This window comes from Oryzias latipes, chromosome 8, assembly GCF_002234675.1.
Source record: "Oryzias latipes chromosome 8, ASM223467v1".
NCBI lineage: Eukaryota > Metazoa > Chordata > Actinopteri > Beloniformes > Adrianichthyidae > Oryzias > Oryzias latipes.
In genome coordinates, this window is record NC_019866.2 from 17,853,953 (window position 1) to 17,881,919 (window position 27,967).

Sequence of the window (27,967 nt, forward strand, 5' to 3'; positions counted from 1 at the left end):
AAAGGTTCTCAATATGGCTGTGGTCAGGGGAGGATGGGGGCAACACCATCCGTTTATCTCCTTTTATACCCGTAGTAGCCAAAGATGCAGAGGTATTCCTTTCATCATGAGATGGTGCATTGTCATGCATGAAGATCATTTTCTTATGGAAAGCACGGTTCTTCTCTTTGTACCACGAAAGAACGTGCTCAGTCAGAAACTCCACATACTTTTAAGAAGTCACTTTCACACCTTCAGGGACCAATAAGAGGCCAACCATCTCTCTCATGATTCTGGCTCAAAAGATCACTCTGCCACCTCCTTGCTGAGCCTTGTTGGGACAGGGCGGCCATCCACCAACCACCCACTTCTTCATCCATCTGAACCATCCAGGGTTGCATGCTAGTCATCAGTCAACAAGACTGAAAGTTAGTCTTCATTATGTCTGGCGCAGACATAATGCTGCAGTGGGCGCCACTGCAGCCATTTCTGTTTGTGAGTGTTGTTTAGGGGTGGCTGACCATTAGACATGTCCAGCTTAACACCTCGTCGACACAGCATCCGTTTTTGTTTAACTGGAAGTGTTGCTCAGTAGTGATTCGAGTAGACGATAAATCACGTTACCGATGGAAACGAGGCCTCATCACGTCAATTCATTTGTTGAGCACATTTACAGTCTGTCAATGGCCAAGTTGTTTGACATGCGATTTGAACAGAATAGGTGCTGCACTTTACCCAGACTTTATAACGGACCGAAACATTGTTGCCAGTGTGGGTTCATTGTTGTGATGGAAATTCTGGATTTTCCTAGAGATTCAGCTGTTTTAGTTTGGCTCTCTATAAAGGGCCTCTTTCAGCTCCCAAACGGCTCTTTAGGCTTTTTGATGCTTCATTTATCAACAATATAAGATTATGCAACAAGATAAGATTATGCAAAAAATTAAAAGCTAATAAACTAAAAATGCTCATCAGCTCATCTGGATCAGGTGTATTTAGTCGATCAGAAACTGGGCTGATTCAGTCCAGCTAATCAGCATCTACTGAAGCAGCTGCAAAACAAGCAAGGTGGTAGCCCACAAGGAACAGGGTTGGTGACCCCTACTGGAGGATCCTACACCTTGATGTTCGTGGGACTCCAGAGACACTTGGAGCTTCAAATATGCTTGCAACTATGTCCATGCTGTTTTGTACAGTACAGTTTTGATCCAGATGTCAGCTCAGACCAGGAAAATGAAGATGAACATGGATTTATTTGTCCACAAGTGATGGATCGGAATTGAGAGGAGCAGGGAGCTGACTCACTACATTTTGAATAAAGAAATACTCAAAAAGGCAGTTTTAATGTTAATTTTCTTTATTCATGTCCTCCATCCTCCAAAATACTCCTAGAACATGTTAAAAACACCATTTTCATTCAAGTGGGACTTTAACAGCTTTTTTCATTTTTCCAATTCTTATTATTTTTTTCATTTACTTGCAATGATTTTACAATTATTGAAGAGTTCACAGGAGAGGGAGCAACAATGTCAATATAACAACACAGTTTGGGTAATGTGTCAATACTCTTCACTCATTGAGGCATCATTATCCCATCATAGCACAAACCTGTGTGTGCTCTTAATCAGCCACAAATCTCTTAATTTTACAAGTTTTCATGAAATATCCAAGGTTCTCATACCTTTTCCAAGGCATTTAACTATTTCATGCTTTTTCAGCAGCAGAGAGATCCTTTTTTTTTTTCCCTTTCCCAAATTTCTTGTAAATGTTTGTCTGCTTAATAATGTGGAACGTCCCTCTTGAGTAGTTTTTCCTGTAATTGAACTCACCTGGCAAACTAATCATCACAGGTATCTGATATTCATGTCAGTGATCCAAAGAGCCCTGAGACAGAATATCATCAATAGGTTTAATTGAAAACAAAGAATTTTATCTTTTTGAAACTTAAATACATTTTGCATAATAATTTGGAACACACTGTATGTTATTGTTTCAAAAACAAAAATGAATAAATAAATAAAACAGACAAAATGCAACTCAACCTGATTTTGCTATGCACTAAAAATTATTGATTGATATGACTAGAAACTGCGTTAATCGCAGCAGAGATATAAGTACCAATACTGGTAAATACAATTTTCTTTTAAAAAGTATTTAGTCCTGCAACAGACTGGCAACTTGTTCAGGGTGTTCTGAAAACGGTTGAAAAACTATTAAAAAACATGGAAAAGAAAATGTTTTTAGCTTGAAATGTTTCTTTGAATCACATACTTTTCTCTCAATAAGTGGAAGTTTTGGGACCTCCATTTTATAAAGCAGTTTTTACTTTTGATTGTATTTATATATTTATTTGATGTGTCTTAAAGGACTTTTAGGGACTGTTGTATGACATGAGATTATAAATAAATTGTAATTGACAAATTTACAGTAAGAAAGACACATTCTTGAACCAAAGACGTTAAAATCGTTAAAGTAGCAAAACATTTTATACAGTATAGATTGAATTTGAATAAAGTGACAACCATCTTTAAGGTTGTGTTCTGCGACTGAGGTGTGGCTGTTTTTCTAATCAAATTACTTTCCTCCACCTGATGCATTTTGGGTAAAAAACAAAAAACAGAGTTTTTCCAAATCAGTAACCTGAATGCGATCTATGTGCTCCTGAATTAATTTCTGTAGATGCAGCCTCATTTAGGTCAGATTGTTCTGAATTTTGGCTCTCACCATGTCTGAAAACTGAAGGATGAGTTTGTTTCTCATCTTTTGTTACACCTTTTCACAAAATTTGTGTTGTAATTCTTTTTAAAATAATTTATTGTGTTCACTTTGATTACTTTATTATGGATTTTTGTGATCTACCAGGTATTTTCTTGTTCAGGAAATTGATCTCAGCTCTGCCAAAGTGTTATAATCTATCGTCAGTATTGATTGAAGAAAGAGCAAAACATGTTTTTAAACATGCAATTTTGTAAATGTTCAATTTAATTAATAAATTTAAGTAAAAATAGAAGGAAGGATGACATATTTAACACAAAAATTGTGTCAGACAATGACTGACAGAGTGAGGCTTGTACGTGAAAAAGGGAGGTGTCTGCTGGTCCAGTGGGAGAATCAAACCCTGCTTTGTACTCCAGATTACCACTCACAGCTCCAGGGATATTAGGAGAAGAGATGAAAGCAGAGTCAAAACTTCAGAGACAGAAAAACACAGAAAAAATCTATAGGGTTGATGTGTGCTGCTGACAGGGCGTGGTCACAGATAAAAAAATGAGGACAAAAGGATTCCACAAGAAATAAATGATATAAAAAGAGAGTAACTAAACACATTGACTAGGGGGAGTGTGGACACCATAGATAGAGTGACGACAAAAATTAGGAGTTGAAAGGGCGTAAAACAGGGGATGGAGAAGGAAAGGAGATCCAGAAAGAAAGGAGCCTGGGAAAGGAGAGTAAGAGGAAGGTAGGAAGGAGTAAAAGATGAGCTCATTGCAGTCTGATGACACGAGGAGAAGTGCAGGGGGGGAGGGGTTGGCTGCTTGTCTGCAAATCGATAGCCAGTGTCTGAGTGCGGCGCACGCCCAGCTGAACACAGCTCTGCCGGTTGTAGCAGCATCTGTCTCCAGTAGCAAGCTCTCGGCATCTCTGCCTTCCACCAATAATTTATAATTTAAAAAAGAAAACATAGAAAAAAGGACATTTGTTAGCGTTTCCGCTCTGAAACTTACTTGTTTTTTGCAGCCACTTTATAGGAAGAGGGGTCATGCAGAAATCCAACTGATTCCCACGTCTGCCTCTCCCTCCCTCCATCCTCCTTCTCTCTAGCTCACACATCCACACCCACACCCAAGGATACCCTGCTTGCTTCACTGCATCTCCACACCACCCCATTTCCCCCCTGCTCCTCTTCAAAATCTCCAACTGCATCTCCTTACTGAAACCCCCCCAAAAGAATTCTCTCCGAAAGACTTCTGTGGATGCTCCTCTGTTCCCTGCTACCTGTGGAGGTCCTCCAGTTCCCTTCAGAACGCCTGACAAAGAGGAAGCATGCTGGGCTTGGACGTCTGTGAGTTTGGGGGTCAGGCGCTGGAGCTGCTCTGGCTCACCATGTGCTACAGAGGTGAGAGTTCACCCATGGAAGTTGGTCTTCTAAAGCTGAAACCCCACTTTGCTGAAAAGCGTGTTGCACTATCGATGATTTAACTAAGTGTGTGTGTTTGTGTGGGTCTCTATCCTGGTGGGTGTGGACAGTTTTATGTGTGGTGTAGAAAATGCTTGTCAAAGGGGATAAAAAAACTATTGATTTCCCCCTGCTGCATGTGTGGATTTGCTCATGGTTGGTAATTACAGTCAAAATACAGCACTGGAATTGCTGGCAGGAGGGTAAAGGTGTGTTTCAACAAGATGATACGGAAGTCAAACTGTGCCTTTTCTGTTTTTGCAGCAGCATGATGTGTTTGACTCCAGAGCTGCTAAGGAGTAACAGATGGTGTAACTGAACCGGGGTCTCTGTTCATACAGATGTGTGCAAAAGAATTTTATCAGAGAAAAAAAAACAGGAAAGTTTATGCAAATGAAAAAGGTATAAAGCAAACCAACGGGAAAGAAAAAAGGATATACAATAGCAGATCTCAAAGCAAGAAGGACAATGTGGTTTTGTGAATTTTAAGCAGAACAAAATTTCCTGGCTCCACTTCCAGCTTTTAAAAGCTAGAAAAAAAAATTAAGGAGCTTTCTCATCTAAAGTGTGCTTAAAGAAGATTTGGATAATCTAAATAACAGCTTCAAAAAATAATTTATGATTATGACACTAAAAGCTTAAAGAATTTAGTTGAAAAATATCACTGCCTAAATACAAAAAAGATAAAGTGAGGTAAAGTAAAAGAAGAAACCAAACCATTTCTTTTATTTATTTTTATGGTTCATTTTAAAAGATTTGATACTGTTTTTCTACTATTGTTACATGATTTTTATGTTTTCAAAGATTGGTAAATGATTGTTTTTACTATTAATTATTTAATGTATTTTCAATAGTTTTTATTTAATTAACCACATCTGAAATTTCATAGTTAATGATTCGGGTCCCTTTAAAACACACTAAAACTTTGCACAAATAGTTAAGTGCAATAAAAATGCAAACTTTGCAGTGGATAACTGTGTTTTATCCATACAGGTTTTTAGGAGTTTACTTACAACAAAACAAAACACATTTAAGACTTTTTGTTGTATTGTTCAATTAAATTTCTAGTTGTCTTTGAACTTTTTAACTGTACGAATTGACATTTTTAAATAACCCCTTTTTTTGTTAATGTGAAATTAATCTTTTGATTGTATGGATTTTTTATAAACTTTTATTTATTGAAAACAAATTTAACAGATTTTCATATTTTGCACTGTAATCCCACAAAAAAAAAAAAACTAAAAACATTAACTTTACCGATTTAAAATTATATATTTTAAAAGAATCCTAATATGTTTTCCTTGATATGCAAGAAGATTAAATCTAATGCATTTTACCAGGCACACATGACAGTACTTGATGTTAGTCACAAGAAAACAAATCTATGTGGATTATACAGTGCCTTGCAAAAGTTTTCGGCCCCATAAAACTTTTCAACCTTTTGCCACATTTCAGGCTGACAAAAAAGTGTGCAACAACTGAAAATATGTCATATTGTAGGCTCTTCATAGTAGCCATCTTTTGCTTTGATTACTGCTTTGCATACTCTTGACATTCTCTTGATGAGCTTCAAGAGGTAGTCACCTGAGATGTTTTTCACTTCACAGGTGTGCCCTGTCAGGTTTAATAAGTGTGATTTCTTGCCTTATGAATGGGGTTGGGACCATCAGTTGTGTTGTGCAGAAGTCAGGTAGAAACACAGCTGATAGTCCTACTGAATGGACTGTTAGAATTTGTATCATGGCAAATTGCATGCCCAATAGTTCCATTTTTTTTGTTAAACAAATTTGAAATATCCAATACATTTTGTTTCACTTCATGATTGTGTCCCACTTGTTGATTCTTCACAAAAAATTACAGTTTTATATATTTATGTTTAAAGCCTGAAATGTGGCAAAAGGTTGAAAAGTTCAGGGGGGCCGAGTACTTTCGCAAGGCACTGTATTTTTTTCAATATTAAGTCATTCTAGCTGCTTTAATGTTTTAATCTTAAAATCATGTTCTTTTTTAATGTTGAATGTGGAAGGAAATGTGATCAAAAAAGCAAAAATATGGAATGATAAAGGAGGCATCTTTTAAAATAAAAGAGTGGGTGTCGTTTAAATTGATGCAGTCTTTTCAGTTGTCAGTCATCAGACACCAGAGGGAATTCAGACACGTCTATTACTACTATTGTCTATCATCCACATAATTCCCATCCCTCTGTCCTTCTTCGTCTTGTCTGCTCATTTCCTGAAGAGTTTGTTATCTGCTGCTTCTCATCTTCCTCAGTTCTCTCTTTCCTGTCACTCCTCTCTGGTAGTCTCATCCTTGCTCTACCTCTCTGAGCCAGAACACCAGATTGTCAGCTCGCTGCTTCATCCTCACTGCTTTGCACTTGTTTCTTGTCACTTCCACCTCGACAAACTCCTGCCGTCAGTTTAAGAGTCTATCAGCAGCTGTGCTGAATCTGCGTCTCACATCCTACCTTTTATTGGTCCTTGACACAAAAAGAGGAGGAGTATGCAGAGGTGAGTGTGAGGCCCGCCAAGTGGGTCCATTACATAGGCTGCTGTTTCACCATCGAGCCACTGAAGATGGGTGTTTCTGTGGGAATCAGAAATGGTGCTGATTGAATGGATGAACACAGTTGTCTTCACAGTTCTCTAAAAACCTGCAGCCATTGGAGCACAGAGCTCCTTTTACACAACTTTACAATTGTTTACTTCAAGATAAATCAGCAGGAGGGTGTACTTTAACCTTAACCCAAAAACAAATAAATTTTATTAAAGATTCACGTTGAAAGTTGTGTTTTTAACACATTTGTGTGGCATTTTCTCACGATGAAGGACATATATGAAGAAAATCGGACTTTCTGGGTATTTCTGGGTATTTCTGTAATTGTTGTAAGTCAGGAGCAGAGGCCATTTGAAAAAGATCATATCTGTGATTCTCTCTGCCTTGCTCCATCCTGATTTCTTCTACTTGTGGATGACTAGATTTACAGTGGTTAGTTTGTTTTTTTAAATAATTCTGTTAATCAACAACTCAAAAGTAATGGCTGATTTTGATTATTTAATTTTCAATAAATTTTAATTTATTGTTACTTTTGAACGTTTCAAGTCAACTTATTCAATTATTACTCTTAAAAATAAATAAACACATTTGCTTTTTGTATATAAAACATAACATAATTAAACTATTAACTACCACAATTGCCACAAGAAGTTCAAAAGAATGCTTCAAAGGGAGTTCGAGGAAGCAAACTTATATAATCCCACCCCTGCTTTACTTAACTTTTTATTTTTTATTTAAAATTATCAGTATCCGGTTCTTAATTCCAAATATTAATGCTTTAGGACCATAAAAAACAGCAAATAAACTTTATGCTGCAAACACAAGTGTACAGCAGAAAAACGTTTTTTTGACACAGTTTTAGGTTTTCTGGGTGAAGAGAAAAAGAGGCAAAGTTATTATAAAAGCCTTATGACTGCAGGGTTTCTGCCTTATTTTTTTTCATAGGAGTCATATTTTCCCTTTTTGATTTATATGGTTATCCTCCTGCAGATTTTTCTTTTTTTTAAATCAAATCTTGAGGTTAAAATAAAAATGTATTCATTTTATCAGTTGGGTGTAAAAATAAAGCACATGCACCTCATTCTGGCTATGAGCTGTTTCCAAGCAACCAAAAAGAAAGTGGAACAACAAACTGCTGCACGATAACAAAAATGTTTGTATCCGAAATATAAAGAGTGAATTAAAATACGCAAAATCAAAGTGTCAAAACTTCAAGTAACTTCCTCCCTCCTACCCATGAGCTGTTGTGTTTGCAGCATTTTTTTAGCTAATTCCAATTTATTTCAAATTTTTACGATGTGAGAACAGAATAGAACAGACTGTTACATTCACAAAAGCAGGGCTGTGTACATGATTAATTTTTTAATAAGTAAAGAAAACATTAAAAAAGGATATTTCATTAACGTAATTTTTCATAAATGAATACCAAACTCTTTTCTTTAAACAAATTGGCACAAAACTTTAAACACATTCCTTTCAAGAACGTCCTATTTGTAAAGAACAAATTTTGCATTTTCAAAAACACTCACATTTAACACTTTTTACAAAAAATGTTATCCTGTACATTAGTATCTGTAAGTAAGTTTTATTTATATAGCACCTTGTGACTTCACAGACAGAAGTCACAAGGTGCTTAACTAGTATAAAGAACAAAAAACGTCATTGCTGGTTCGTATTGGCCCAAGTGGACAGAAGTTTTTTAGCTGCAGTCATTTCATCTTTGGTGGTTTGGCTCTGGGTCGGTGATGTCTTGCGTGTTTGGATGAACTGTGACCATAGAGACTTATAAAAGGAATGCAGGGACAATGGATCATTCCAGAGGTTAGGAGCAGCAGACTGGAAGAATCTGTCAACTCTGGTCCGAAAGGGTGTGTGAGAAACCATTAACCCTTGTGCAATCCTATGACCCCACCCTTACATTGACGTGTTCCCCCTTCCATGACAAAGGTGGATAAAGGAGAAATGGATTTAATGTAATCCATGGACACCAGTGAAGATCACAAATCATTGAAGAAAAAAGTGCAGCGCACTGTCTAGTGGGTCTAGATGACCCAGCTCCCAATGTTAAAGTGCCTAGGATAGCACAAGGGTTAAAAGGTTCTGATCCACCAACTTCAATGCATGAGATTGTCTTTTGGGGGGGATCAGATAACAGACATATAAAGGAGCTTGACCATGGAGCGCCCTACAATTCAGCACTGATATTTTATATTTAAAGGGGTAAGCAACCAGGAGCCAATAAAGAGCTTTGACAATACGGGAGATGTGATCTCTTCTCTTAGGGAGAAATATACTGAAGCCACAGAGATTCTGGGGATTTGACACAGATTCAAAAATGTACTTAACGCGGGTTCTTAAAAGCACGGTTGGCCCATGGTGTTTACACTGGACAAACAGGGAGCGGCTTCTTTTTCTTTTACTCCTAACACATGTCCACCACCTGCAGTTGGGAGAGACTTCAATGTGAATTGTCAAAGCAGTGCAAATCTCACAAATCGTGCTCCAGCCTTTTTCTTTCAGAGCTCTGTTCCAATATATGAAAGACATGTTATGTTATTCCAGCTGGGCACAAACCACAATGATTAATTTCCCCTCCATGATCAATATTCAAACGGCTGGCATTTCCGTGAATTAAAAGGGATGTCAACCATGAGTCACTATCAAACCCGAGTCCTTGATTGGTCAAAGTTGATTTGACTTACAGCTTGTGTTTAATGGCCGCACGTTTTGTAAGTAGAGCCGGAAAATGGAAAAGCGTGAACGCAAGACTTTTGAATGCGGAAGGCCAAACATCTGTATACAAACGTTTACATAGACTTTTCATTGGAAATCTCTTCTTAGCTTCAGATGGGAAATCGAGACACTTATTAGTGATCCTGACACAATTGTTTTGGTTTATTTAATGGTTAGCATCATGACTATAAATAAAAAATAAAATAAAAAAAACATTCTGCCCTGTGTATTCGCTGTACAGAATTCAGTAAGGACAGCTGTTTTGCAAACATATACTGGTAGACTTTGTCTTAATCTGCAGTGGATGAAACCACTGGGAAAACTCAACTCGGCACACGTATTCACCCTAAACCAGTGTTCCTGCTTGTTTTGACAGATTGTGGGAATCTGGGGCTTGAACGCTTCATCTCATTACACACTAAGTGGATGTTTTGTATCACAGGACAGAGCCAGACTGTAGGCTTTTACTCCATATCTGCCATAAATAAATGAGAGTGCTCCTCGTTCCTTTGAGCCAAAACTTACCTTTTTGTGTATCCATGTGTGCACCACAGTGTGTGTATTTGTCATCTCTCATGTGAGCAGTCCTCTGCAGGCAGCCTTCCCTGAAGCTCTGTGAGAGCTGCCAAACAGATTTCTCTGTCTATTTTCTCAAAGCTTGTTGGTTTTATTGGTAATTACCAGCAAACAAAAACATGTTGCAGTTTGTAACTGCATCACTCTTAATGTTGCAAAAAACTCTAGGTTCAGGTTTGTGAAGTTGTTTTTTTCACTAACAGAACAAAATGGTCGATGTTCTCCATTAGGGATGCATGTGTTAAACTTGTCAATTACTGGAAATGTGTACTTTTTTATGTTTTTTTTCTAATACTGAGTTTAAGAAAAAGTCAAATTTTTAGTTTTTCTTTAAAGACAGCACACTCTTTGACGTTCCTTTAAACAAAGTAGACATTCTTCAAAGATTGTATTTCTTCTCATGTGCTCTAGCTTAACAAGGCGTCAATATTAAAGCTCTCTGAGTTTCAGGGAATCGCTTCTCTGCGGTGCAAAAATTCGCCTCTCAAAAAACGAATGGTAATTGACTGAGTTGGTGTGACAGGTCAGCAGTCTGGAGATCAAAGATAAGCTCCCAGATGTCAGAAAGGAAGCTGTATTTTTTTAATAAAAGCCTTCATACTGGTTTGAAGAACACAGTGTGTGCAAATGTGTGCACTTACGCCATCACGCGTGGGAGGACTGCACAGTTTGATATGTAAATGCAGAAATGTGATTCATATTTGAAAGACTGTAGTATCCACATCGGATTACAGACAGGTTTTGGAATTTTTGGCAATTCTTATGGAATTCAGGAATTTCTGCATTACTTTAAAACAACTGGTTTTTACTTTTTTATAGTGACCAAAAGTAATTGCAATTTCAAAAGAATACAAGTGTTTCTTAAAAATATTTTTTAAGATCCTATATAATATTATGTATAACATATGCAAATGTGCTCATGGATGAAGGTTACACACCTTTTGTTCATTAAAGCCCACCATTGTCGCTGTTAAAAATTTTTTTTTCATGATTTCAATAAAAAAAAATTACATTACAATCCTAAATTTACCTCAATTTTGTGAAAGCTTGACTTAGTTAACTGTTTATATTTTAATCCCATATAATCATTCATATATTTGATGCATACACTTTTGAAACCTCTATCTCATTGGCGCGATTAAAACTTTTTGTTAAAAACCCATTTTGTGATACTTTGTCCATGTTTTCACCTTGTAGTTCATCATCATTCCACTAGGGGCAGTAGAAGCACGTTTCCTGCTCATTTCAAAATAACTGCTGCCATTAAATCTTAAAAAACCCTTGGCAGGATTTTTATTCTAATTTTCAAAACCTTATGGTGAGAATAACTCAGCTATTGTTATGGTATTGTTATGCACTACTTTCTATATTGAAAAAATGAAATTTCATTGATAATTTTTTTTAACACGGTTACATCATGTTAAAAATGTGAGAATTTGAGAGAATGGTGCTTTGTCCCCTGAACACTCGTGTCTACATTTTTGCATCTTAAACTAACGTTGTTGTGATCAAAAACTTACCAAATCACTCGATGTGTCATAATTGATACCTTCGCATTAAAAAAAATAAATTTGAAAATATTTTTGTAGATTTCAAACAAGGGTTTGAAACTAAGCAACTGAAATGGGAAAATGGGAAAAGAGGTGAACTTGTAGAAGATCTGAACACAGATACAGTGTAAATTATCTGAAATAGTACATGAAATCAAAAAATAAGATTGTTATTAATTTGCACATGTGTGTTCTATACCAAAAAACCAAACAAAGATCATCTTTTGATTTATTTTCATAATGTCCCCAGTGATCTTTTAATTACGCTTATGCAGTTTTAGCCCAAATCAAAAATCCTGTGTTTTCTGCAGCGCGGCAGCAGTTCAAACAAATTCCCTCTCAGCTGTAGGGGGGGGGTCATTGATGCAGTCCAACCCCGCCCCTCTTTCCTACCACCTATAACTGAGAGCTCTCTTTACACACTCTCCAGCTAGATTACAGCTCCTCACACCCCCACCTGAAACAACTACATGGATTTTGTCGTCCACAAGTGGATGCATTAGATTGGGGCGGAGAAGGGAGCTTGTGACCTGCCCAGCGTATTTTCTACATCACAGATACACCATTTCTTAAAAAGCATTTTTTGTCTGCTCTTTATTCACAACAACTTGAATAAAGAAATACTTGGAAATACAATTTTAAGTTTAATTTTTTTTATATATGTCCTCCATAATCAGCATTAAAAAACACAAGAACATTAAAAAAAATAACAGTTTTTATCGTAATGAGTCTTTAATGCGAATCTGTGTGCACTAGCACAGGGTTGTATAACAGTTTCCAAAACACATCCATTGCAAAAGGTGATGTCACCGCAAGGAGAGTGAAGAGAGGTTGCCATGGCGATGGGCTTGGTCCTGACTGTGGCAAACCCACACGGATAGCAGAGTTCATTGCAACAGTTCTGCACCGTTGGCATTTGTGCAGGCATGTAGAATTGTGTGTTTTTTGTAGTCTCTGCATCTAACTGCCACCTTTCACACCTCTGCAGGCTGATCTCCACTCTATTGTTTTAGTATTACTGAAACAGAGGATTATTGTGTTCCATGGGTATGTTCGTGTTTTTCTTTATAATTAAATTCAGAGTTGTGTGGGGGAATTTGTGACTGGAGCAAAATGATTGTGCATCTTTTTTTTGTAGTAATTGTGACTCATCTGTCAACTCTCCAAATTGCTCGTCTTCCAATTTGCATAAAAATGTTGTGACTACCAAACATGGTTTCATTTGGTCAAATTACCCCTTTTACTTAAGTTTTCTAACCTTTGTGGGGGTGAAAGGGAATGTATCCATGTATTACAATGAAATCTAAGCTTGCAGAGGGTATTATACTTCACCTGTGATGTAATATCACCTTAAATTCTTTGAAGAATTATGGCCCTGATTGTCCTGCACACAGTAATGCCTTCGTGTGACCAAGTTTTAGGTGAGCTATATTTCCTGCAGGAGATCAGTGGTTAGCGCTCTTGCCTCACAGCAAGAAGGCCTCCGGTTCAAGTCCCGGCTGGGGGACGTGAAAAACTACATCAACGGGGGACCTTTCTGTGTGGAGTTTGCATGTTCTCCCTGTGTATGCGTGGGTTCTCTCCGGGGTCTCTGGCTTCCTCCCACCATCCAAAAACATGCTTCATTGGTTAATTGGCAACTCTAAAATTGTCCGTAGGTGTCCAGGTCGTCCCCTGCCTTCACCCACAAGTGGCCGGGATAGGCTCCGGCAGCCCCGTGACCCCGAAAGGGAAAAACTGTTAAGAAAATGAATGAATGAATTTCTATTAAAGAAATTACAAGCAAAATGCAATTGTATTCCCGTACAAATATGAAGTGACTTTCAGCCTGAACGATGCAGAATACAAAGTTGAACAAAATGGCTTCTCTGCCTGCTATATTCTGAAGGGCTGTTGGCTGACAAGAACAACTTGCCAGTTGAGGAAGAGGAGGATGAAGGGAACCTGAACTACAATCCTCCAACTCAGAAGTCGCTGCAGGAGATCCAGCAGATGGACAAAGACGACGAGAGCCTGGTGAAGTACAAGCAGACTCTGCTGGGGCCGGAAGCTGTGACAGCAGGTGGGCGTTTTGGTTTGCCGGGCCAAAGGTGACAGAGGACTCGATGTCAGTGAGCATGACAGTGGATCTGATACCAATTTTCACTCCAAACGTCTTTGAGCTTTACTCACACATATACTGCAGATCTGCTACATCAGCATCTTCAGTCCAGACGTAGAGTCTTGATTTCAGTGAAATAGCCCTGACAGCTCCCTCTGCTGCAACTAAGCACAGCTCAGCAGCTTTTACATCAAAGGCTGTTACAAGAGAGAAGAAAGACCAGAGGAAGTTACTGTCCATTTTAACCTGTGTATTTCACCAAATTGAGATGTTAAATCCATACATCCACTAAAGGATTCTATAGACAAAAAGTCTATACACAAATCCCAAACAACACATGAAAGTGCAGCCATGGGAGACAAAAAGATGGAGTAAAAAGCCACATTTTTCATTTGACAATAATGATGAACAGCAGATTTTTTTTTCTTACCTTACCCAAAAACACTTCACATTTTAATTTTAGATATGTTTTTGAATAGATATTTACAAAAAAATAATATATTAGACTACAGTCTTCAAACAGTTGGATTATTTCTTTAACCAATTTGTTTATTCATGTTGGGTTATCTTTGGAGCAATACTAATTTTTTAGGTTATAGTGGTTTCATTTTGACCCAATGTACGTTTTTTTCTTTCCAGAATCAAATCAACATTAAAAAGTTAATCCTTTTTAACCTCAGAGTTGAGTTAAAACAACCCAACAAACAACTTGGATTATTTTTAACTATTATTTTTCCGTATGTAAAAAAATCAAAATGTGTAAAAAGTAAAAAACATTTATACATAAAAAAAAAATTAAATTCTTGATTAATTTTAATATAGAAATGTTCACATTTGTTTATTGTTTTGAATCTTCATTTTTGCTTCACATAAAATAGATCAAATAAATTAAATAATAGCTTAAATAGTGATCAATACATGAGGACATTGACTTTAGTTACAAAGCAATTATAGATGCATTTATTTCAGCTTTATAATTTGTAATTTATCTGATAATTTTTTTAAATTGTCTCCAATTACTCTTTTGCCAAGCTTGTACATAATTTTGTCTTTTTTATTTCAAACATCAAACAGTAAACAGTTGATTAAATGAATCTGTTTCCTTCCTCTTTAATAAAAACACTTTGTTTCCACCCCCAAGACCCCTCTGGGCCAGAAGTGAAGGTGACCAGACTGACCCTGGTGTGTGACGAGGCTCCTCAACCAATCACCATGGATCTGACAGGTACAAGCTTTAGAATAGATGCTCTTTCCTAATAAAATATTTTTCTGTCTTTTTTCAATGAGAAATTTCCTCATTACCACAATATTTTTGTTTACTTTCAAAAAATACAAAATAAAAAGCAATCACCTGCTCCTAAAGGCAGAGATCAGGCTATTAATTTCACTTAATTTCAACCAGTGAGAAGAATCCATCGTTTATTTCACTTTTTAAAATCTTAATTTGGGTATTTAAAAGGTGGGACGGAGTGTTAGTGCCACCATATAAAAAAAGAAAATTAACAAATATGTGAGATTAAATTTGTAAAATTGTGAGTAAAAAAGTAAAAAAATCTTGTGTATGAAGTTGTACTATTACGAAATCAAATTCAGCAATTTTTAAGAATAAAGTTATACAATCATGCCTAAAAAAGTCGTAATTTACAAGAAAAAGTCATACTTTTTCGAAAGTAAAATGTTACATTGAGCTTTAAATTGTTTCAAAAAAGACAGCATTACCTGTGGGGTTTCATCACTGCCATGAATTGAACGATCGCAAAGACAACTGAGCGGGTGTGTTCAGGAACTGAGTGAGCGAACCTTACAACCGCTTAGGCGCAATTCTAACTGAGCGACCCTGCATTTTACAACTGGATTGCACGGTTGCAATCCTAACGGTGCGGTGGTCCTGCGTGCTCACTTCGCTCCTGCGTTTGCAGTTCAGTGCGTGGTGTGGCTCTTTGACAATCACAATTAAAAATTTCAGCTCTTTGTGTTAAACTTGTTCACCACCGCTATTTAAGAGGCTTTAATAGCATAAAAAACAGCGGATGTAATGTGGATTAAAATGTTAACCAACGACCCAAGACCAAGGTAAGAAAGTGCAGTGTTTTTTTTTTGTGCTGCAAGTTCTTCTAATGTGAAAATCACAGTATTCATTAACGTTTTAATCCACGTTATATCCACAGTTTTTTTTCTATTAAAACCTCTAAAAAAAATGAAAGCTGCCTCAGCGGATTTGACATGCAAATTTCAGCCAATCAGATCAACCAGAAAGGTTACCGTCCCCAAGTGACAAACACACCCCCTGAACACCGTCCCCAAGTGACAAAAACACCCCCTCAACACTGCGCGCAAACCCAACGAGCTCACAGGATCGCCGCTCAACAACCATAGACCTGTGGGTTTCTCACTTTAATTTGAAGTTAACTCACGTCTTCCGCGACTTTGCTTGATCCGTCATTAAATGACTTGACAATTTTTACTGTCATTTTTGTAAAATAATGGTTGCCATTATAAAAACATTTTAATTTTACGATTGCAACCGTGCAGCTGTAAAATGCGGGGTCGCTCCGTTAGAATTGGGCTTGCGCAGTTGTAAGGTTTGCTCACTCAGTTCCAGAAAACACTTGCTCAGTTGTCTTTGCGCTCGTTTAAATAATGGCAGGCATGAAACGCCATAGTTATACATTTTTCAAATTACTACCTGTTAGAAAAAAATGGAAAATGTGCTGATAACTATTTTGTAAGTTAAAAAATCTTAAAAATTTTTGGATCAAATTTGAGACAGTGGGTTAGGTGCTTTTTTCTAAAAACTCAACAATTTTGCAACTTCAACTAAGGTTGTTGTGAGCGAAAAGTTACCAAATCACTCAAAGTATCATACTTGATACTATCTATAGCTCATTAAATAAATAAAAAAAAAATTGCAAAATGTTTTTATAGATTTCAATTAAGGGTTTGAAAAGCATTTTATTTCCAAAGAAATGAATTTTCTGTCGATTATTTAGTATAGTGTGGTTTACAGGGTTAATGAAGCCATTTATTGATTAGTTAAAATTTATCTAGAATGTTAGAAGAGTATTAGGCAGAATTAGGGAACTGCTTGGTGGTTTAACACCTAAGGGTTATTTTAGTTTAAAATTGATTTACTTTAGAGTAATTATTGGGCAGGTGAAGTAGATTGTCAGTTGCTAATTTGATTTTACTCTCTGATTATCGTTACCTCTATTAAATATTTAAAAAAAAACAGTGTATTTATTTTAAATATTGTTTTAAACAAAATCTCCCTTTTTCTTAATCCAACAAAAATGTTTGGTGAAATCATTTTTTTTTAAAGGAAGGGAATTTTTTTGGCAGAAAACTTAAACTAAATGTGTAAAAAAAACAAAACCAACCGTTGTAAATCTGGAGCTGCAGTGCTGTAATGAGACACACTGGTTTCATGTTGCAATTAGAAATGCAAGCGTGTGGCTCTTGACATAAAATGGAATTTTCATTGTAGGCTAAATGCATTAGAGACCCCATTATACTCTCCAGACTGCAGCAGTGACTTACAACGATATTACCATGAAAGGGAGAAGAGCAAGAGTCAGGTTCATACTACAGTAAAGAGCCTAGAGTAAACTCCAGCATTTCACAGCTGGCATAGTAGAAACAAAAAGTATTTTCGTTTTCTTCCACAGTCTGAAACAAGACTGCTGTGTGGAAATCAATATTGTATTACTAGAATACCTGAAACTCATTTGGCAATTTTTAATTCATGCTTTGGTAGCCACATTTTTTTGCAGCGTTTGTAAATGTGCCAACAGTAGTTAATCTGTCAAACCCCCAAAATGCTTACATTAAAGACCCAAAGCATAACTCCAAGCTACACTAAACAAGTTGCTGTAGATTTCAGGAACTTACTGGCAGCTGGATGCCAGTAAGGGGAAAAAAAAAAAAAACAAGATGGTGAACTTAAAAGCATGGAGTGTTCAGCAAAGAGTTAAAGCAACAGAACCTACAACATTTATTGGAACTTCTAAAGGAAAATTTGTTATAAACTTACCAGATAGCATTTATTATATCATAAAAGAATGGAGCAATTGTGTTTACCAGTTAAATCTGTAAAAGGTAAAGCTACAGTTACTTGTTCAGCATTTCTCAGTTTTAATGCAGAGTTTAACAAAATACACTAAAGGCTTTTCAATGCAAACCATGACCCATTAGATTGTTCTCAAAATTTCGATCAGAACTCCATATGAGTTTTTTTAAATAATTATAATGGATTGGATTCATCTGCCATTTTCCAGATGCTCAAAGTGCTTATGTGTCCATTATTCATTCACCCCTGTGTTGACAAAGCCTTTTGGATAAGAGGTGAATCATCTTTGTGACCGAATGCCCGCTTACATTTGCACCCCAAATGGAGCCTGGATTTGGTAGTGGTTAATATACAATTAAACTTGACACAAGTTCCATAAAAGATAAGGTTACAATGTACTCAGACAGTTGGACCACGCTCCAACACTGCATGAGGGCAGCTGCCTCCAGGGAATCCTTAGCCCCACCGTACCGGTGGGTTACCACTAACAACGCCAAGGGAGATCTCCAATCAAAACCCTCACCGGGAGTACCTGTTCAGGGCCCCAATACACAAACGCACCACAACCCCAACAGTGATTAATAGAAAACACAAAACAGAGGACCTGAGCAGTACACCACTACTTGTAAGCCGAAACAGGGGACCCCCTTACGCGATGCGACTATATGGCACCCACCAGCTACCATAAGGATGAAGGGAGGAGGCAGCCACCTCCAGCCAGGTCCAACCACCAAAAGACTAAAAAGGGGCACAAAACACAGTTTAAAATGGATAAAAACAAGGGTGTCAAGCTTGATTAAACCATTAAAAACAGTCGCTAAAAAAAGTAAATGCAAAACGGCAGTGGCAACTCTGCTGGAAAAAAAAACAAAACAAAACAAATTAGTTATCCCTGGGACAAACATGTTTACAAAGCCTTATGTTACCTCTCATGTCCCAGGGTCAGAACTCATTCCACCACCTGTTAATATAAATACAATTTAAAATGTTGCAAACTCAAATGCTTAAAACCTTCAGTAAAAGGACTCAAATTATTAAAAACTTTAGTAAAAAGGTCCACATGTCAAGATCACTCACCAAGGCCAAACCAGGAAACCAGCATCTAGCTGGAAGTCCCACAGCTGCTACTTATCAACCTCATGGGCCAATCACAGCTCAACAGACAGGTGGTGGCCTTGAATGTTAGCCTATGGTACACCATGAGGGACTACCACCCACAACCCTGTCTGTCACATCTTCAACTTTAAAAACCATGTCCAGATGACAACCTTTAAACCTACTACTATGATGGAATCAACCTGAATGAATGAGAGTCTTCATAGACATAATAAGTATATTAATTCTTATCTATTAAGACTCATGGGGGAGGAGACAAACCTGAAACTGGATAACTAATATCATAGGCCACATTTACACTGCAGGTCTTGATGCCCATTTCCGATTTTCTGACTATGTCCGATTTTTTTGACGACCCGCTGACATCACCGTATCTGATTTTTGCATTTACACTATACAATGTTGAACCTATCAAACGTAGACGTTCTGAGGACTACGTAGCAGCCTTGCGCAGACCTACTTCGGACTTTTGTGTGACTGTGGTTGTTATGGAGGCAACGCAGCAAAGGAAGGAGGCGTTGCCTTGGGCGCTCCAGGATGGAGCAGGCGAATGAGAGGGGATACGAAAGGAAAAAGGGGGGCTGCTCGGCCGGCTTATGTGCTCTCTCTGAGTTTTGAATGAGGAAGGGTTTGCAGACGTGCTGTACTAACAGTTTGATTCAAGCGCTGAACCTTTCCTGCGCGATGACCTCTCTTTTTCCGATCGTGGTCAGAAACGCACAGGAGATTTTCTCCAGGGCCGAAGGCGGATTCTACTTCGGGGTTCACTTTCCCGTTCGGAATCCTCAGCCTCCAAAGTGGGTTAAGAAAGCCTCCAAAACAGTTCTTTTGGGGGAGACACCTTTTATTACGGTTCTCCGACACTCTCCCGCTCCGCGCTCACACCCCCTCTCCTCTCCTTACACACATACACGTCCCCACTCCGCAACAACACAAGTAAAGATATAACCGGCTTATAGCCTGTTCCATAGCAACGGTGTCCAGCTTGATTAGTTACCGTTTGCGTTCCTACCGGGACCGGACCGGAAATAACAGCGGTTTCCAATTACGATCTGAAGCCTGAGGCTGAAAGGTAACACAGCTACATCAGCGCACAAAAGCACCTTAATAAGTCATGTGATCTCAGTTGGTGGTGTCCTGAGTTGACGTCACTGACGTACGACTCACATTTACGGGGGAAATTCCGATTTGTCTGCTTACATGGCACACGCAAATGCACGTATCCGATTTATTTCCACATATGAATGAGGCCTGTATCCGATCTGAGAAAATCGGAATCCATGCGCTTTTGTCCTGCTTACACGTTCACCGGTCATATCCGATCTGTGCCACATGAGAGGAAAAATTGGAATTGGGTCACTTGAACCATGTAGTGTAAATGTTGCCTGAGACTACATGGTTTCAGGTCGTTAAGAGTCCTTCGTCCTCAGCTGGGGGTTGGGGAGACAGTGACTCCCTCCCCAAACTGGTCATCTCTTTCAGCTGTCAACGACCCAGGTGGAACTGGTTCGGTTTGTTTGGGTGTAGAAGAACACTGCCGTAGATGGATGGAAGAATAAACCTGAAACCATTCTTATTAAGAGAAGGTTTATCCTTCTTGACAAAGATGGCTTCTCTGACTCCTCGGTCAAACCATCTTTTCTGGCTAGAATTCGGACTTCACCTTCACCTTTGGGCCTTCGAAAGAAGGTAGAAAGCGCTATATAAGCATATGCCATTTACCTTCCTCTAACGAGTGGTTTGTGGCCTCCAGGTGGAGGTGCACTGCAGACTCAGGTCTCAGGTCCATTTTGGGTTGGGTTGCAATGTTGGTAAAGCCGCTACTCCTTAGGAGAAATCAAACAACCTCGCAGTTTTTTATTATTTTATTCGTTTTAGAACACAGGTGACATACAGCAAAAAAACAAAAAAACAATAAAATGTACATCAATTGTTCAAAGTAAACGCCAGGTTGGATATAAAGACAATAAACTTATTGTTACGGCGGGGGATTGGGAGAGTACCCAGATGCAGAGAGGAGAAAGAGGCAGAAGGTTCCAGGAGATCAGGAAGCATGTTTAAACTAGCCTGACTTTAATCCTGAACTCTGGCTGAAATCCACCTGAACTTGCTTACTCGGGGTATGTCGGTTCCAAAAGACCGGTAATGAGTTGGCGCAATTACGCTCGACTTGGTAACACTGGGTTAATGCACGTGCACAGCAGGTACATAAAGACATTCTCATTAGATCGCTGATTTCCGGAGTCACCATGGAAACGCGTGGAGAAAAAAAGAAAGCGCTATACTTCAGAAGTAATTCAGAATAGAAGTAATTCATTTAAGTTGGCAACATTGGATAAGTTAGTTACCCACCCACCCACCCACACACACACACACACCCACAGACACACACACACACCTTATCCAATGTTGCCAGCTTAAATGAATTACTCCTATTGGTAACACTTAATTGAGTTAAATGTATTCAACCGAATTTTTTTATGTCTATAATACTCAATAATTGTTAATACAACTCAAATTTACATATTTATTTAACTAAATGTCATATTACTCCAATTCAAGTAATCTTTTTTCCATCGTAATGAATTATAATTCTTGAACTCTCATATGTCTAAGTTTGAGCCGGCAGATCCTCATTTTTATAACAATAAAAAGAACAAAACAGTTTATGCGTAGAGGGTTCTTTCATTTTGGAATTTTCCAACATTGTCAATATTTTAATTGTCCGTAGGGATGCTATATAAACTCATCATCCTCTCCCTCCCTCTCACTCATGGTGCAGAGACTTGAGCAAAGTAGGACAAAATAACCCGGCAAAACACGGTTAAACACAGTAAAACAGCTAAACAACTAAACACATTTAGTCAAAAAACCACACTTAAACCCAAATCCGTCCAGACAGGCAAAGGGGATGGTATCCCACAATCCTTTGCGGTGCCAATCTAACAGCAGCACCAAAGATACACCTGCTTAATTGAATTAATTTCAATGTAAGCAAAATAACTGTCTGAAAACTATGTGTTATTTTTAAACTGACTTAACAAAAAAAGATTTTTAATTATCTTAACTGAAGCAAATATTTAAGTTAGATCAAAGTAAAAAAGTTTATTTTTCCAACATCCATACGTGGTCTAATCACCCTCTCACGGTGGAAAAAGTATTATCTGAGCTTCTTCATTCACTAAATCATCTTCAAATGGACACGGCATGCTGCTTCACCTCTCTGTAAACAAACTAACCTTCAACTAAACCTGCTCCAGACCAGGTTATGTTCAGAGCATGAGTTACTATGGCAACTTGACCTACCCTGAAACATACCTCCATTTCTGGCACCGAAAGCTGAGGTTATCAACTTCCTTAGCCTCAAACTTACCGTGGGAGCTAGTATAACCTGCTTTCTGGAATACCCCCCCCAGGATCTTAAATACTCAAAAAATAACCTAACAAAACTACAAACCAAAAACCATTGCTGTAGGCAGGCAAACCCGAAACACTAGAAACATCTGATATACACGAAACAGGGGGGACAGCATAGTAACAGACTATGGACCAGCACAGGAGGAAGGGAAAGAGAGGACTTAAATACATACAGGACTGACGAGGAACAGATGGAAACAATGAGGGCAGATGGGGTCCAAAAGTAAAACTCGAAACAACAACAAAACAGGAAACCTATAAAACAAAACAGGAAGTTAACTCCAAAGATGAAAAAACAAAAGACAACTGGAAAACAAAAGTAAAGAAACTAAAACCGTTACACTTATATTAAATTATAAAGCTGAGCAAAATAACATGTTTGAATTGCTTTTTTGTATTTACTGCAGGAAGGCATTATTAGTTATGAGGGAAAAGAACAGCTCGACATTACGTAGCTTTGTAGTTTGTCCAAGCGGTGTGATGTCATCATAGTCGCAGGACCCTGAACAGTTATTGCAAGCTGAATACTTTTGGTACCTACAGGGGTCGATCAATGGGCAACCTGTTCAAGCGCCTGAGCAAAAATCGTCAAATTGGAAAGTAGATGTGTGGCTGTCTTAAATCATATCCAAATTCTGTTACAAGAACACACAAAAAGCAGAATTTAAAAAGATTGCAGAGTTTTCATCTCTAAACATGTTTGATTTGTTATACAGATGTTTGTGTCATACTGTTTGTCAGAGCCGTCCAAAATACAGCCAACTTTATTTAAAAACTTGACATGGAAGATTCAGTCAAAATCATCATTACATTTGATATCTACTGACTCTCTGTATTCCTGACTGACAAAGTATTTGAGTTGTGTTTACCTCGTTTGCCATATTTTTGATTGTTTGTACAAATAGTCCACATTAACATGAGGTTCTAGCTGCATTCTTAAACTAGACCAGATAGATCCACATTGCTTATAAACTCTAAGTCAAGATGACACGCTTGTTGTGTTTTATAAAAAGTATGATTCTGAACAGCTTTTTCAACTGACTCCAGCTTGAAAATTGCTCAAACTCTGTTTCAAGCCTATTCCAAAGCCTCAAAAACAGAAAAGGGTTTTAGTGTTTTGCAGCTTTATAAATATGTCAGTTTCTGTTTCCCTCTGAAGGGAAGATACACAGCTCCAATAACAGCTAAAGATTAAAGAGTTTTTTAAAATTCAAATCATTGTGAATCAGGAGCACATGAAAAAATGAAAAAATGCTGTTTGAAAATGATCGTAAAAAAGGTCTCAGCAATGGGGAGGGGGAGCTTGCTCTGGGCAAATGGTCCCGCCCATAATTCAGAGGCAAATTTCTAATGAACTACTGCTGTTCAAGAAAAAAAATCAGTGTTCTTCTATTTTGGCAAAAACCCACACAGTTATGGTTAAAGACCACTGGGAACCCTTTGAAATAGATCAAAAGATGATCAGAGTGGAACTTTAAAACCCTCATTCTCAACAGTAACCAGAGGACCACAATAAGATTACAGTAAATTTTTTTTTTTTTTTACAGTAAATAAACTTTTTTCTATATGTTAGAATATAAAAAAAGTTGTGCATTTTCTTTAAAAGTTGCAAAAACAGTTTTGCTTTTAATGGGACATGGTTGTACATTTTGCATAAATTCCTACAAGGTATCACGTACATGTTTTAGCGGTATGAATGTAATTCACATTCAGGATTGGCTCATCTGCTGTGACAGTCAAAGACAGACCTGTGAGTGTGTTGGACAGGTTGAGAGCATTCCACACTGACCTACTGTCTTTTTCAAACGTTCCCACAAAATGCAAGTCCCCCCCCCCCCCCCCCCCGTTGTCTTGGTGTCATGAGGCGACACAAAACAGAGGAGGAGATGAATTAGGGATGAATTAGGAAGAGAGGGTGAAACGAGGCAATGGAGGAGGAAGAAGAGGACGTAGGATTTGATTCAAAACAGATCTTAGCCTCGATTAGGAAACCCTTGGAGATATTAGATATATACTTAAAAACTTTTAAAATGTGTCATAAAGTCTTAAAAACAAAAATTTTTAAATATGTGAACAGTAATCTAAGCCGTGCTCTTCACCTCCTCATAACTCTGCTGTCTGCTGTTTATTCCCCCTCTCCCTTTATCTCTCCTTTTTCTCCTACTTTCCTTCCCTCCATTAGAAAACACTCAGCACTGCTGCTCAGTGAAATTGACATATAAAATGATTAGAAAGTGGCTGCATCTCTCCCTCTGCTTCCACATTTCGAGATGCTTTCCTCCTCATCCTCCTTCTAAGCAAGACCTCATTGAACCACAAATGATGATGCATGTTCTAAATCTTCTTCCCGGTTCAGCTGGGAGTCAAAATCGAAAAAATAAGAGCACATTTGCAGATAAATCTCTTGAACACGATGCTGCCTCCTTTCCAACTGTTTCATGGGACATCACCTTTAATAATATCACTGTTTGTCTTTTGGCAGGTGACCTGAACGCTCTGAAGGAGAAGAGCTTCACCTTGCAGGAAGGAGTGAAATACAGGCTAAAGATACACTTCAAGGTAATATGCCTGATAACACAGTGCTAAATAAGACTCAATGTGCACTTTAAAATCAGACCCCGTATAGCATCAAACAAAACCACTTTATTTAAGACAGATTTTTCTGTCTTTTCAGGTTTTTCTATGTGCAAAGCTTCACAGGATTGAGTTGTGTTGCATCTGTAATGCACCGAGAATTAATTATGACATCCTAAATTCATCATGTCATCACATTGCTTTTTTAAATCAATAAATTAGCATAAACAGGACTAAACTCTAATTTAAACAAAAAATGTGATGAAAAACAAAGAAAGATCCAAAAATGTCAACGTAGATGTTGATCTTGCATTTACTGTAATCATTAACATGAAGCATTGTCAACAACATGAAAGAAAAATAAAGGTCAAGTTTGGCCTTTCAGAATAAAGGCTAAATGTTGAAATTAATTTTAAACGTTATCAGAAGCATTTTCCTTACAAGTCATTATTGTTATTGATGTGTATGTATGTATATACACAGTATATATATGTATATATATATGTATGTGTATATACATACATATACATAAAAAGATATAAAATTATTTCACATGAAGTTGGAGCAAAACTGAAAAGCCTTTTCCCATTTCATCTGCTTCCATTTGCAGACAGTAATACAAGACTCATTGTACTTAGAGAATGAGATGTAAATGTCTTTATAGCCAGAGGATGAGATGCAGAGGAGGCAAGCATCGTAAAACTTAAAAAGAATGTTTTGAAGCCAGTGCTTTTATCAAAGAAAACCAGACATGCAGCTTGTTCAGAAAGATAAAGACGAGCAAAAAGTTTGTAAAAGTTGTTTCCACATTCATAAATGCATAGTGCATGTTTAAAATGAAGCTTCAGTCTAAATAATTAAAAAAAAACATTTTTTGCTTCAAAATTCTAACCTAAAATGAACCCGGTCAGATTTTGATTTTTTTTTCTCAAATGACATGATTTTTACAGCTTGAGAAGCTTTTACTTTAAAAACTCTTGACATGTCAGGTAAGAGTTGATGAAAAATCAAATTTAGTCTCATGTCATATTAAAATGTAAATCTATGTGTTTACAGGTGAACAGAGAAATAGTTTCTGGCCTGAAGTACCGGCATGTGACCTACAGAAAAGGAGTGAAAAGTATGAGGTTTATCACAGATCTTTGATTTTGGCAGCTTTTATTTCTGCATGATGTACTCTCTATCATCTATCTTCCAGTCAACAAGATGGTGTTCATGGTGGGAAGTTACGGCCCCCGGGAGGAGGAGCAGGAGTTTTTGTGCCCCCCTGACAAAACGCCAAAAGGCGTCTTGTCCCGTGGCCAATACCTAGTCAAGTCCTGCTTCACTGATGATGACAAGAATATCCACCTAACCTGGGAGTGGAACATCAACATCAGCAAGGACTGGAACTAAGGGAGCACATTTTGGCTCCTCTTTTTCTCCTGTTCTTCATCTCATCCCTTAATATTGCCCTCTTCCTCTTCTTCCTCTGGGTCCTTCAGATCCTAGATTCCTCCGTTTCCTTTTCTCTTCTCCAGCCTGTCCTAGAAAGGGAGTCCGTTATGAAAGGGTAGATTTAGCCGAAGATATAGTGTGGTGCTCATGAACAACAGCTCCCAAAGCAAACCAAGCAGTTTTGTTTAATCTAAATCTAAATTCAGGGTTATGAGATGCCTATCTTCTAGCTTGAGGTGACTTTTGCCTTCATTCTTTAATGCTTAATGAAAGGAATGCACATTAACGTAGTTGGATATCAATAGTAGCCTGTAAAAAGTTAGTCATAAATCACCAAATTAAAAGCATCGCTATACACTTTAGAACAAAAAAACAACAACTTCTTTTTCACAAAAGAAAATGAAAATCAAGAGATGTTTTTTTAAGTGCTAATTTTTCTACTTGTCTTTAATAACAAATATACAATCTTTTTTTAATCTGAGCTTTACAGTTTCTCCTTTTCTTTATTGTAAATTATAAAAAAAGAAACGCTGACACAATTTTGTTTCAAAAAGTATTTTAAGTTATACTTGATCATATGAGTTTTAATTTTTCTTCCTAAAAGCTCAAAGTTTGTAGAAACAGCACAACTAAAACTTGACTGTATATATTGTAGATGGAGATGCATGTAAGTTCCGTAGGATTTCACAATGTTTGCTGTATGTGAAATGTTTTCCAAAAAAGTAAGTTTTCACTGATAGTAAACGGACTAGACGTAACTAAAGATGTGTTTGAAGCTTTCCAGCTAATGAAAATGAACAAAAAAGAAGACTTTGGAATTGGTTCATGTATCCAAACATAACACTGTTTTATTGAGTTGTTGTGGTCTAAGACAAACTGTAAACATTGGTTTATTGTGTGCTGCATGGTTGAATTCTTTTTTTTAGGAATAAATTCTAAATATAATGAATTTTGAAAAATAAGAAGAAGCAAAAAGATCCATGTGCCCAGGTGGTTGCAGTTCCTTCACATAAAGTATTTACAGGGATTATTTCTGAAGGCTGCAATGAGTTGTCTGTAACAAGTGTCGCATCTTCTACTATTGCTGTTGAATCTCTTGTATCATAATACAATAATTAATAAAATTAATTAAAAAAAATTCAACAACTAAAGCCATTATATCTCAAAGTAATTAGCCCGCTAACTAAAAAAGTCTGTCTTACATCACCAAAGGAGGCAAAATTGTACAAAACATCCTAAAATTACACTCAGCTGCAGTTAAATGACAGTCAACAGCAAAATGCAACAAGACACAATTTTATTCAATGTTTTAAATCATTTAATAGCACAGGAAGGATGAAATAGCAACACGTTTTTGTCAAAACATTAAATGTTTCCCATGAGAATGGGGGTCAGATAAGTCCACCATATGCTCACATAACTCAGTGCTAATACTGTCCAAGCAACCTTAAATATGAGAAGATGAGCTGTATTTAATGGGATTTGAATTGCATAATTTGTGAAGCGGTGCCAGGGGATTAAAGGCATGTGGCTGATGCTTGAATCCCTCAGCCCCACTTTGACATATTGGTTGTTTATTGGTTTTGACAACAGCATGGTTTTATTTTTTTAAGATGTGGGGTTAACCCTTGTGTTATCCTATGGGGTCAAGATGACCATGTGTTCCCCCTACCATGACAAAGGTGGAG

At 37.5% G+C, this 27,967-nt stretch overlaps 1 protein-coding gene across 1 annotated transcript; it reads left to right on the forward strand.

Moving 5' to 3' along the window:
• Positions 1-3,510: 3,510 nt before the first annotated feature.
• On the forward strand, positions 3,511-27,430 carry LOC101166052 (rho GDP-dissociation inhibitor 2). Its single transcript, XM_004071755.4, has 6 exons — positions 3,511-4,093; positions 13,457-13,630; positions 14,811-14,894; positions 24,751-24,827; positions 25,899-25,962; positions 26,041-27,430. Exons 1-6 carry the CDS (start codon positions 4,021-4,023, stop codon positions 26,235-26,237), a joined length of 669 nt encoding a protein of 222 aa, XP_004071803.1. The 5' UTR covers positions 3,511-4,020; the 3' UTR covers positions 26,238-27,430.
• The last annotated feature ends 537 nt before the right edge of the window (positions 27,431-27,967 follow it).